At 47.2% G+C, this 13,280-nt stretch overlaps 1 protein-coding gene across 3 annotated transcripts in view; it reads left to right on the top strand.

The window, feature by feature from the left end:
- The first annotated feature begins 659 nt into the window (after positions 1-659).
- Positions 660-13,280, top strand: part of LOC122552167 (GEM-interacting protein-like) — a 141,821-nt gene continuing 129,200 nt past the window's right edge. The window contains exons 1-2 of one of the 3 annotated variants that reach the window (XM_043694700.2): positions 660-1,261; positions 8,540-8,683. In XM_043694700.2, the coding sequence (XP_043550635.2) occupies positions 1,099-1,261; positions 8,540-8,683 (307 nt within the window). In that variant the 5' untranslated portion in view covers positions 660-1,098. Of the gene's footprint in view, positions 1,262-8,536; positions 8,684-12,348; positions 12,655-13,280 lie in introns of those variants that run through there. The other 2 variants (XM_043694699.2, XM_087983374.1) reach the window with 2 other exon arrangements.

Raw genomic sequence — 13,280 nt, 5'->3', positions numbered from 1 at the left:
TGTGCAGTTATTTCAGTGCATGTAAGAGATGCATTTGGTTTGTTTGATTCGAGTCAAACTCCAATGCTTATTTCCTTGACATGATAATAAGAATGGAAAAGTGTTTGTGACAACTTTTATGTAATATAAATATATTTTTGTGAGTAAGGTATACTTTTGAAATGAAAAAAAATTAGCGCTGCTGCCTCACAGCGCCAGGCACCTGGGTTTGATACCACCCTCGGCAGACTGTGTGGAGTTTCCACATTCTCCATGTGTCTGTGTGGGTTTCCTCCGGGTGCTCCGGTTTCCTGCCACGGTACAAAGATGTGCAGGCTAGGTGAATTGGCCATGCTAAATTGCCCATAGTGTTCAGGGATGTGCAAGTCATTTGGGTTAGCCGTGGGAAATGCTGGGGATACAGGCACAGGGCAGAAGGCTGGGTCAAGGTGGGGATGCTCTTCATAGGGTCGGTGTGGACTCAGTGGGCGAATGATGGGGCTTCTCTTGAGTGGAGACGGTCGGACGATGCCGCGGGCCGGCAGCAGGGGGCAGCTTCGCTTCCAGAAGCGATTTGCGTCGGCTCAAGGTGGCGGGGAGGAAGTTTTCCTTTAAAGGCCTGAAAGGCGGAGGATGATGAGTGCTGCCTCAGGTGTGCAACGAATGCAGATGTCCACCTGCTCCCTGAACGCGTTTCGACAGCGGCGGGCAGGCAGGAATGTAACAGGGCTGTGCGGTCACAACAGAACCACGAGGAAGTGCAGGCATCAAACTTTTTGTAAAACTTTGTAAAAGTTTTGTAAAACTTCCTGGCGCTGCGTTCCTGTGGGAAGGAAAAAGGATTGGGATCAATTAGAGCGACAAGACTCCAGGAACAGATCCCAGCAGCTCTTAACTTGCTTTTGCATTGCTGTGGCACAGTGAAGCGTGTTTTATGAAACTCTTGTTCCCCAGTCAAGAGCAGAGAGGAGAAGGTGAAGTGGAGAACGATCCCCTCGATGTGAGGGACTTGGCCATGGGTCTGGGGGTGGAGGGATTCCAGAACTGAGCCTGGATCTGCCGCGCCTTTCCCAAAGTCCCCAGCCGGGCAGCTGGTGTGAAGTTCACTCCCCTTCCACGATGGGTGAGAGTGTGATGACAGCCAGCCAGGACTATCGGATGCCTCCAGGGATTTGGGAGCCATGCGCGCTGTCTCCTGGCTCAGGACCCTCACAGTTGACAGAAGTGGTCAGGGACTTTGCGGATACACTGGACCAGTTCAAGGATGCTCTCCACGTGGAAGGTGGGTGCTGGAACTTTAACACGAGCTCGCCCTCAGTTTCACAGCAATGGCTTCTATGTGTCCAGCCGAGTGTGAAATGTCTCCACAGTGTTTACCATGACGAGGAACAGCACTCTCAGAACTAGCATAGATTCCATCCTTACATGTGCAGGTTAACACATGCAAGAGTAACGATGACTATATCACGACCAGACTTTCCAGGGTTATGCAGTGACAGATCTGTCCACACCAGTACTGTACCCCAGTGTTATACAGTGACAGACCTGTCCCCAACAGTACTGTGCCCCAGTGTTATACAGTGACAGACCTGTCCCCAACAGTACTGTACCCCAGTGTTATACAGTGACAGACCTGTCCCCAACAGTACTGTACCAGTGTTATACAGTGACAGAACTGTCTCCACCCAGTGTTAGACAGTGACGGACCTGTCATCACCAGTAATGTACCCCAGTGTTATACAGTGACAGAACTGTCCCCACCAGTACTGTCCCCCAGTGTTATACACTGACATAAAGTGACAGACCTGACCCCACCAGTACTGGACTGCAGTGTTATACAGCAACAGACCTGGCCTCACCAGTAGTGTACCCCAGTGTTATACAGAGACAGAACTGTCCCCATCAGTACTATACACCAGTGTTACACCGAGATAGAACTGTTCCCACCAGTACTGTATCCCAGTGTTATACAGAGACAGACCTGTCCCCACTATTACTGGACCCCAATGGTATTCACTGACAGATCTGTCCTCACCAATAATCTTTGTGTCTTCAGATGTAAGACCTCACTGAAATTACTTCCTTAAATAAATTTAATTCTTCCTACACTGAGCAAACCTCTTGACCTTCTTTATTTTGGACTAAGAGCTTGGTACGGATTGTCCTGTACACCTGTCAGCATCATCAATCTCTCGAACAAACCTTTCTCTCTTTTAAGTGATCCTGTGACACATAAACCTGTCACATTAACTGAACACAGAAAACATTCAGAATAACTGTGTAAGTCTCCTCTTCAAGCTAGTAACCAGTGTTACTCTTTTTAAAGTTTTTAACATGTCCTGCTCATTTCAGTTTATTACATCCAGATGTGAATACTCTAGTGTTCCCTAGTCAATTCCTTCTTCCCAAATCTGCAAAACTGAGCTGATCCACATTTTTGCTGTTCCTCTTGTACCAAGTGCCATTTATCTATAATCAGGCTGTGGCTTGGCAGCACTCAGGACAAGACACCCCACATGATTGTCAGCCCCATCCACCTACTTTCCTCATTCACTCCCTTCACCAGTGATGCCCAATACCAATAATGTGTAACATTTACAAGATGCTCTGTGGACATTCATCAAGACTCTTTCAACAGCACCTTCCAAACCTGTGACCTCTATCATACAACAATACATGGGAGCATCACCCCCTGCAAGATCCACTCCAAGCCACTCACTATCCTGACTTGGAAGTATATCACCACCGTTCCTTCAGTGTCACTGGATTGAAATCATGGAACTCTTTTTTTAGCAGAAAGTGAGGACTGCAGATGCTGGAGATCAGAGCTGAAAAATGTGTTGCTGGAAAAGCGCAGCAGGTCAGGCAGCATCCAAGGAACAGGAGAATTGACGTTTCGGGCATAAGCCCTTCTTCAGGAATGAGGAAAGTGTGTCCAGCAGGCTAAGATAAAAGGTAGGGAGGAGGGACTTGGGGGAGGGGCATTGGAAATGCGATAGGTGGAAAGAGGTCAAGGTGGGGCCTATCTGCTGCGCTTTTCCAGCAACATATTTTCAGCTCTGTCTTCTACAGTTGAGCCAGTTCTGTATCCAAATGGCTATGTCTCCCTGTATTCCATCTTCCATGGGGAACTTTGTTGAATGCCTTACTGAAGTCCACGTAGATCATGTGTACAGCTCTGCCTTCATCAATCCTCTTCGTTACGTCTTCAAAAAACTCAAGCAAGTTTGTGAGACATGATTTCCCATTCACAAAGTCATGTTGACTATACCTAATCAGTCCTTGCCTTTCCAAATAAATGTACATTCTGTCCCTCAGGATTCCCTCCAACAACTTGCCCACCAATAACGTAAGGCTCACTGGTCTATAGTACCCTGGCTTGTCCTTACCGCCCTTCTGAAACAGTGGCACCACGTTAGCCAACCTCCAGTCTTCCGGCACCTCACCTATGACTATCGATGATACAAATATCTCAGCAAGGGGCCCAGCAATCACTTCCCTAGCTTCCCACAGAGTTTGAGGATACACCTGATCAGGTTCTGGGGATTTATCCACTTTTATGCGTTTCACGACATCCAACACTTCCTCCTCTGTAATATGGACATTTTTCAAGATAATAGACAATAGGTGCAGGAATAGGCCATTCAGCCCTTCGAGCCTGCATCGCTATTCAATATAATCATGGCTGATCATTCCTAATCAGTATCCTGTTCCTGCCTTATCTCCATAACCCTGGATTCCACTATCTTTGAGAGCTCTATCCAACTCTTTCTTAAATGAATCCAGAGAGTGGGCCTCCACTGCCCTCTGGGGCAGAGCATTCCACACAGCCAGCACTCTCTGGGTGAAGAAGTTTCTCCTGAGCTCTGTCCTAAATGGTCTACCCCGTATTTTTAAGCTGTGTCCTCTGGTTCGGCATTCACCCATCAGTGGAAATATGTTTCCTACTGCCAGAGTGTCCAATCCTTTCATAATCTTATACGTCTCAATCAGATCCCCCCTCAGTCTTCGAAACTCAAGGGTATACAAGCCCAGTCGCTTCAGTCTTTCAGTGTAAGGTAATTCTGCCATTCCAGGAATTGACCTCGTGAACCTACGCTGCACTCCCTCAATAGCCAGAATGTCTTTTCTCAAATTTGGAGACCAGAACTGCACACAGTACTCCAGGTGTGGTCTCACCAGGGCCCTGTACAGCTGCAGAAGCATTTCTTTGCTTCTATACTCAATCCCTCTTGTTATGAAGGCCAGCATGCTATTAGCCTTCACTACCTGCTGTACCTGCATGCTTGCCTTCATTGACTGGTGTACAAGAACACCCAGATCTCTCTGTACTGCCCCTTTACATAAATTGATTCCATTGAGGTAGAAGTCTGCCTTCTTGTTCTTGCCACCAAAGTGGATAACCATACATTTATCCACATTAAACTGCATCTGCCATGCATCTGCCCACTCACCTAACTTGTCCAGGTCACCCTGTAATCTCCTAACATCCTCATCACATTTCACCCTGCCACCCAGCTTTGTATTATCAGCAAATTTGCTAATGTTATTGCTGATACCATCTTCTATATCATTAACATATATTGTAAAAAGCTGCGGTCCTAGCACGGATCCCTGCGGTACCCCACTGGTCACTGCCTGCCATTCCGAAATGGAGCCGTTTATCACTACCCTTTGTTTCCTATTAGCCAACCAATTTTCAATCCAATCTAGTACTTTGCCCCCAATACCATGCGCCCTAATTTTACTCACTAACCTCCTATGTGGGACTTTATCAAAAGCTTTCTGAAAGTCCAGGTACACTACATCTACTGGATTTCCCTCGTCCAACTTCAGAGTTACATCCTCAAAAAATTCAAGAAGATTAGTCAAGCATGATTTCCCCTTCATAAATCCATGCTGACTCTGTCCTGTCCTGTTACTACTATCCAGATGTGCAGCAATTTCATCCTTTATAATAGACTCCAGCATCTTTCCCACCACTGAGGTCAGACTAACTGGTCTATAATTTCCTGCTTTCTCTCGCCCACCTTTCTTAAAAAGTGGTATAACATTAGCCATCCTCCAATCCTCAGGAACCGACCCCAAATCTATTGAACTCTGGAAAATAATCACCAACGCTTCCACGATTTCCCAAGCCACCTCCTTCAGTACCCTGGGATGCAGACCATCAGGCCCCGGAGACTTATCAACCTTCAGACCTAACAGTCTCTCCAATACCAAATCCTGGCAAATATAAATTCCCTTAAGTTCAGGTCCTTCAGCCACTGTTACCTCATGGAGATTGCTTGTGTCTTCCCCAGTGAACACAGATCTGAAGTACCCATTTAATTCCTCTGCCATTTCTTTGTTCCTAGTAATATATTCCCCTGTTTCTGTCTTCAAGGGCCCAATTTTTGTCCTAACCATTTTTTTGCCTTGCACATACCTAAAAAAGCTTTTACTATCCTCCTTAATATTCTTGGCCAGTTTACCTTCGTACCTCATTTTTCTGCGTATTTCCTTCTTAGTAATCCTCTGTTGCTCTTTAAAAGCTTCCCAGTCCTCAGTTTTCCCACTTATTTTAGCTATGTTATACTGTAGGGAAATAGATGTCATGATCTATTTCCTTTGCCACAGTAAACACTGATGCAAAATACTCATTTAGTATCTCCCCTATCTCCTGCAATTCCACAAAAAGGCCGCCTTGCTGATCTTTGAGGGGTGAAAATGTGTTGCTGGAAAAGTGCAGCAGGTCAGGCAGCATCCAAGGAACAGGAGAATCAATGTTTCGGGCACAAGCCCTTCTTCCAGGGCTTATGCCCGAAACGTCGATTCTCCTGTTCCTTGGATGCTGCCTGACCTGCTGTGCTTTTCCAGCAACACATTTTCAGCTCTGATCTCCAGCATCTGCAGTCCTCACTTTCTCCTCGTTGATCTTTAAGGGGCCCTGTTCTCTCCCTAGTTACCCTTTTATTCTTAATGTATTTATAAAAACCCTTTAGATTCTCTTTAACTCTATTTGCCAAAGCTATCTCATGTCCCCATTTTGCCCTCCTTTTTCCCTCTTTAGTATACTCCTACTGCTTTTATACTCTTCTAAGAATTCATTAGACCTATCCTGTCTATACCTGACATATGCTTCCTTCTTTTTCTTAACAGAACCCCCAATTTCTTTTGTCATCCAGCATTCCCTACACCTACCAGCTTATCCACCTAACAGGAATATACTGTCACTGGACTCTCATTATCTCATTTCTGAAGGCTTCCCAATTTCTAGCTGTCCCTTTACCTGCGAACATCTGCACCCAATCAGCTTTTGAAAGTTCTTGCGTAATACCGTCAAAATTAGCCTTCCTCCAATTTAGAACTTCAACTTTTAGATCTGACCTATCCTTTTCCATCACTATTTTAAAACTAATAAAATTATGGTCGCTGGCCCCAAAGTGCTCCCCCAATGACACCTCAGTCACCTGTCCTGCCTTATTTTCCAAAGTAAGTCAAGTTTTGTACCTTCTCTCGTAGGTACATCCACATACTGAATCAGGAAATTATCTTGTACACACTTCACAAATTCTTCTCCATCTAAATCCTTAATACTATGACAGTCCCAGTCTATGTTTGGAAATTTAAAATCCCCTACCATAAACACCCTATTATTCTTACAGATAACCAAGATCTCCTTACAAATCTGTTTCTCAATTTCCCTCTATTAGGGGGTCTATAATACAATCCAAATAAGGTGGTCAGCCCTTTCTTATTTCTCAGTTCAACCCAATAACTTCCCTGGATGTATTTCTGGGAATATTCTCCCTCAGTACAGCTGTAATGCTATCTCTTATCAAAAACGCCACTCCCCTTCCTATTTTGCTTCCATTTCTGTCCTTCCTGGAGCATTTGTATCCTGGAACATTCAGCTGCCAGTTCTGTCTATCCCTGAGCCACATTTTGGTAATTGCTATGATATCCCAGTCCCAGGTTCCTAACCATGCCCTGAGTTCACCTGCCTTCCCTGTTAGGCCTCTTGCATTGAAATAAATGCAGTTAAATTTGTCAGTCTTGTCTCGTTCTCTGCTTTGTTCCTGCCTGCCCTGACTGTTTGACTCGTTTCTGTTCTCAACTGTACCAGTCTGAGATTGATCTCTTTCCTCACTATCTCCCTGGGTCCCATCCTTAATAATTTAAATCCTCCTGAGCAGTTCTAGCAAATTTCCCTGCAAGTATATTAGTCCCCTTCCAATTCAGGTGCAACCTGTCCTTCTTGTACAGGTCACTTTTACCCCAGAAGAGATTCCAATGATCGAAAAATGTGAATCCTTCTCCCATACACCAGCTCCTCAGCCATGCATTCATCTGCTCTGTCCTCCTATTCCTACCCTCACTAGCTCGTAGCACTGGGAGTAATCCAGATATTACTACTCTCGAGGATTTCCTTTTTAAATTCCTGCCTAACTCTCTATATTCTCCCTTCAGAATCTCATCCTTGTCCCCTCCTCTGTCGTTGGTTCCAATGTGTACAATGACCTCCTGCTGGCCCCTCTCCCCCTTGAGAACATTCTGCACCCTCTCTCAGACATCCTTGGTCCTGGCACCAGGGAGGTAACACATCATTTTGATTTTTCACTGCTGGCCACAGAAACATCCATCTGTGCCTCGGACTAGAAAGTCCCCTAACACAATTGATCTCTTGGAACCCGACGTAGTCCTTATTGCATTACAGTCAGTCACAATACCAGAAACTTGGCTGTATGTGCTTCATTCCCCTGAGAATCATCACCCCCTACATTTTCCAAAACAGCATACTTGTTCAAAATGGGGATAGCCACAGAAGACTCCTGCATTATCTGCCTATCTCTTTCACCTTTTCTGGAGTTAACCCATCTATGTGACTGTATCTGCAACTTTTTTTCCCTTTCTATAACTGCCATCCATCACATCCCTGTTGTAAAAGTTCATGTGTTTCAGTAAAATAGATTTAGGGAAGGCAACCAGGTCTACCTATCACTCCAGACCCACAGCAATGTAGCTGACTCTTAACTGTCCTCTAGGCATTTAGGCATGGAGGATAAATGCAAGCCTAGCCAGATCCCATGAACAAATAAGACAAATCTGTCAAGTGAGCTAGCTCTCCATACCTTCCAGGGCTGCTACGTCCTTTCTGAAATAAAATGACCAAAACTATATATAAATACCACACTCTACCAACTGGAGTCACTGGTTATCTCAGCTGACCCACTCTACTGTAAGTGAAGCCACACAAAATATGGAGCCCTTATTTTAAAGCGAGTTAGATGGCCCAATCTTTGACCACCCAACCTCTCACTCAAAACAGAAGAGTATGTGAACAGGAGCCTTGGCTTGTATCACTGACTCTGATTAATGTCCTCTAATTGATCCCCACCACGTGCGCACACACACACTTGTACACAGGGGCCACATGCTCATTCATGTGCGTACACATACTTGCTCTCACACCCAGACTTGCTCTCACACCCAGACTCTCACACTCAATCTCTCTCACATTCACACAGTCACCCAAACAGACACAGTGACTGAGTCGTGTGACTTTCCCCAACAGCAGACGTCCCTGTGGATCAAGAGCTGCTGCAGGAGAGGCTGGAGGCCATGCTGATGGCCCTGCAGCTTGTCATTGACCGTTACCCCTCGCTGAATCACAACAACAGCCTCCTGGAGACAGCTGCCTCTGTGGTGGACATGGTGCACGGTAGGAAATCTCACTTGCCCATACGATGCTCGGGGGTTCAATGGGATCTACAGGGTGGAGGGGGACAAGCTGTGGGACCCACCATCCACAGGCAGGGGAGGGGGCTGGTGAAGATGAACCAAAACGAAAAGTGTCAGCCATGACTAGAGACAGCTTAGGTGGTAGTGGGAGCCCATGTCTGTCCAGGAGGCTGGGCTGTGTTGAGTTAGCCCTGGATTTGGTTCATTGGCAGCTGCCACAACCACGTGATATCACAGCCTCAGTGTGGTTCATCGTTATACTCTCCTCTGGAGACAGAAGGTCCTGGGTTTTCTTCCACCTTCCCCCTTGCCCTTCTTATCCTATTCCACTCCTTCCCACACCTTTTCCCCTCCCTTACCTGTTGTCCCACCTTCAGGAGAGGAGCTGGGGAGGTCAGTCATGGTGAAATGAGAGGTTTGGTCAGTGTGGGTTGACCTGAGTCTTTCATTGCTGAGTGACCTTGTCCTGGTTAGCAACGAAGGCTGGGTCCCTCAGAGAGGGACTGAAGGATCTCTGGTTGGTTGCTGGGGAAGTCCAGGGGATGACGTATGGCCTGGTGAATTGAGATAAAGGGGGAGGGAGGTGAAGAATGTGGGAATGTCTGTTTAAAGCTGTGCCTCGAGGCAATGTCAAGTGGGCTGAAAGGACAGCCACATTCCTGCTTTAATGTGATACAGAGATACCGGGTCAGTCAGTTAATGGATATTTTCCTGTCGCCGGGTTTCTGTGACTCTACCAGCTCGCTGTGGCTTCACTGTGTTTTTTCTGTAAATAGTATCTACCAGGAAATCTCATATCTGCTCAGCACTGCCTTTTTCACACTTCCTCTCTTCTTCTCTCTCGCCTCCATCTCTTTCTCTTCCCTCCCCACCTTACCCCCCCCCCCCCAGTCCACTCTCATTCATCACTCCCTCTCTATTTGTGCCTTCTCATTCACCCTTTATCTCTCTCATCCCTCTGACTCTCTCCAGCCCAATCACCTGCCCCATCTCTCTGTCTCTGTCTCTCTCTCCCCCCCGCTCTCTGCACCTCCCACTTTCTTACCCCTTTCTCTATCTCTCTCCCCTCTCTTTCTCCTCTCTGTCCCTTTCTCCTCTCCTTTGCCCTCCCCCTCTCTCCCCTTCTCTGTCTGTCTCCTCTTCCTCTCTATATATCTCTCTTCTCGCACATTCCTCCCATCTTTTATCACTCTCTCTCCCTTCCCACTCTCACCCAGACTCCCGGGTCTATCTCCCGTCTCTTGCTTTCTCCCTCCACTATCTCTTTCTCTCTTCGCTCTCTCTCTCTCTCATCCCTCTCTGTCTCTCTCCCCCCTTCCTCTCAATATATCTCTCCTGCTGCACATTCCCCACCGATCTCTCCCTTCCCACTCTCCCTTTCTCTCCCCTCTCTTTCACTCTATCAACTCTCTCTCTCACACACACACTTTCTCTCCCCATTGTGGTTTCTTTAAACACATACACTGGCTGCACACAGCTCTTTCAAAGAAACGCCTGCCTAGGTTTTGGGTGTGGGGCTGACTGACATATTGCTTATTCTCTGTGATCTTTGAGAAGTTGGTGCCTTGCTAGGACCCTCTGGCAGGCTATGAAGAGACATTGCATTGCTGAAGGAGGCAGTTCGGCCCTTAAAGTCCGTGTCAGCTGTCTATAGAGCAATCTGACCAGTCTGAGAGTGGGGCTTGCATAACTAGATCAAAATCTGAAACTGCCACTGTGGGTTTTGAACCTGATCTTTGGATTTGTGTATGACTGACAGAGCTACATTGGATCAGTATAATTTAGTGGGTAGGGGCGCTGATGCGTCAAATTTTGTAGGTGGCTTACCAAATCTGGGCCTGGGTTCACGATAGTGACCGGTGCCTCTGATGTTTGGAACAGTTGGTGGTCTTATAATTTTCATGCCCCAAGCCTACCCAGCAGGCGATCCCTTCCCCAGTGGAGATTGCAGGCACTGCACATTCCCAGCTGTGGTTCTTCCTAGTTCCCATCATGTCCAAACACTGATTCATCCTCGATTCCCTGTGTCCCAAAATTGAGATATTCCGTCCAGACAGAGGGGACTTAGAATCTCCTGGGTGAGGCGAGAAATGGGATCGGTGCCTTCTTGAATTTACTGAAGGCAGAGACATGGTTCTGAAGCTTTAACTCATCAGGACACATTGCAAGAATACCAAATTTCAGCCCATCATAATTTATAGGGTTGGTTCAATTGTGACACTCACATGGCTGTGGGGAGGGGAAACTCTGCACCCCCACCATGATTTCCCATCTCCAATCAGCCACCCACTTTCAACAGCCTCATAGCACCAGGGTCCGAGGTTCGATTCCAGCCTCAGGCGTGTGGAGTTTGCATGTTCTCCCCGTGTCTGCGTGGTTTCCTCCCACAGCCCAAAGATGTGCAGGTTAGATGAATTAGTCATGCTAAATTGCCCATAGCACTAGGTGCATGAGGGAGATGGGTCTGGGTGGGTTACTCTTCGGAGGGTCGGTGTGGACTGGTTGGGCTGAAGGACCTGTTTCTGCACTGTAGGGAATCTAATGGGTGGCACAGTGGCTTAGTGGTTAGCACTGCTGCCTCACAGCACCAGGGACCTGGGTTCAATTCCCGTCTTGGGCAACTGTCTGTGTGGAGTTGGCACATTCTCCCCGTGTCTGCTTGGGTTTCCTCCAGGTGCTCCAGTTTCCTCCCACAGTCCAAAGCCGTGCAGGTTAGGTGAATTGGCCATGCTAAATTGCCCGTAGTGTTAGGTGCATTAGTCAGGGGTAAATGTAGGGGAATGGGTTGCTCTTTAGAGGGTCGGTGTGGACTTGTTGGGCCGAAGGGCCTGTTTCCACACTGTAGGGAATCTAATCTCATCAATATTTTGTGATGAATCAATGAGGAAGTCCAAAAAAAATTCAATACATTTTCTTTTTTCTTGAACTGCTTCCCCACCCAAGGTTAATCTTTAATTTCAGGAGACGGCAGGGCATTCTTGGAGGGTTGCCAACATGACACTGAGATTGGGAATCACAGTGAACAACAACAATTTGGATTTCTGTACAGTGCCCCAAGGCACTACACTATCAAACAAACAGTGACACTGAGCTGCATGGGAGACTTGTGGATGACTGTAGCTTGGAAGAAGAGGGATTTTAAGAAGTGTCTCAAAGAAGGAGATCGCGAGAGAGGGAGAGGGCGGGGAAATGTTTCAAAGGAGGAGAGCAATAAAGAGGTGATGAGATTTTGGGGAGACAATTTCTGAGGCAGCTACAAGTGGAGTGGAGCTAAAAGCAAAATGAGGTGGGGCATGCAAGAAGCCAGATTTGGAGAAGCTCAGAAATCTCGGAGGGCTGGAGGAGGGTGATGGAGGTGGGGAATGAGCCATGGTTGGATTGGAAAGCAAGGCAGAGAGCAGCGAGATGTTTCGAAGGTGATAACTGCGTTGTACCGAGGGCGAGAGGGGAAGTGGGGATAAAAATCGGCAGCTCCAAAGTTTCCGGGCATGGGGAGTTTCCCATTTTTTCAGCGTCCTCCTCCCTCTACGGGAACCTTTTTTTATGTGTGTGGGACTTTACTGGCAAGACTCAGCAGCCATTCAGAGCTGCCTTCCGTGTGGTGTATGAGGAGGAAGTGTGCTGACTTTGCTGATGTCACAGGACTAGAGGAAGATGGGGCCGATGCCCTGTGGAGGGCTGAGAGCGGGCAGCAGCTGTCTGCCAGACGGGCCTCTGTGATGGCAACCTCTCAGCTGGGCACCAATCTCACTTTTCCCCCACCACCTCCCACTGCTGCCCCCAGAACAGTCAGGAAACGAAAACATTGACAAGCCCCTCTCATCACTTCTCCTTTTGCTGTTGCTGCACTGACTGCAGAGGCAGAGAGTTGCTGCTGCTGTGGCAGTGACTGGTGACTGAGTCGTCGGAATCAAAAGTGACGCGGAGATATGGGAGACGTGATGGAGAATGGTATGTAACGGTGGCTCCCGATCACAGAGATCTGTAACTTGGGTCTTTTCAGTTGAAGGTTTTATGCGGGTGGCTGAGAATATGAAATGATGGCAGTTGTTTGGAGGATGGTGTTTTTTTCACGGATATTTGGTATTAGTCTCCATTTAAGGTCAGCACCCACCACATCCTGTGACATTTATATATAGCCAGATGTGTCTGTGTGTATGCATAGCTGGGACTCTGAAGTAGATTGTTGCTGGTGAAAAACTTGCTTTTATTTGTTTCTCTCCATGGCGTTGATTATCCAGCTTCTATTCCAATAGGCTGATTAACTGGTGTTATTGTGCAGCATATCACCTCGCTGTGGTGACCCTGATTTTCCTTCAGTTGGGTGCGGGAACAGCAGAGGGAGGCTGAGAGACTGGGGTGGGCAATTGGGAGACTGCAGGACAGGGATATTATGAGGATGGGCAGTGTAAAAGGTGCCTTGTCAAGCTGCTGATGCTGCACTTTCAGCCTGTGACCTGAGTCACCATTTTGGTGGAAGCCAATCTTTGCAGAGATTTCCTTTTATCGTTTAGTTGAGTCTCCCCTCCCCTGGTCTCCATGGCAACTCTATTGAGATTCATATAATCCCGACAGTG

The sequence above is a fragment of the Chiloscyllium plagiosum genome, unplaced genomic scaffold (genome assembly GCF_037043375.1).
Source record: "Chiloscyllium plagiosum isolate Xiang-an unplaced genomic scaffold, Cpla_swu_hap1 HiC_scaffold_45, whole genome shotgun sequence".
Taxonomy (NCBI): Eukaryota; Metazoa; Chordata; class Chondrichthyes; order Orectolobiformes; family Hemiscylliidae; genus Chiloscyllium; species Chiloscyllium plagiosum.
Note: the sequence above shows the minus strand (reverse complement) of the source record. Positions and strands in the feature narration are given on the sequence as shown.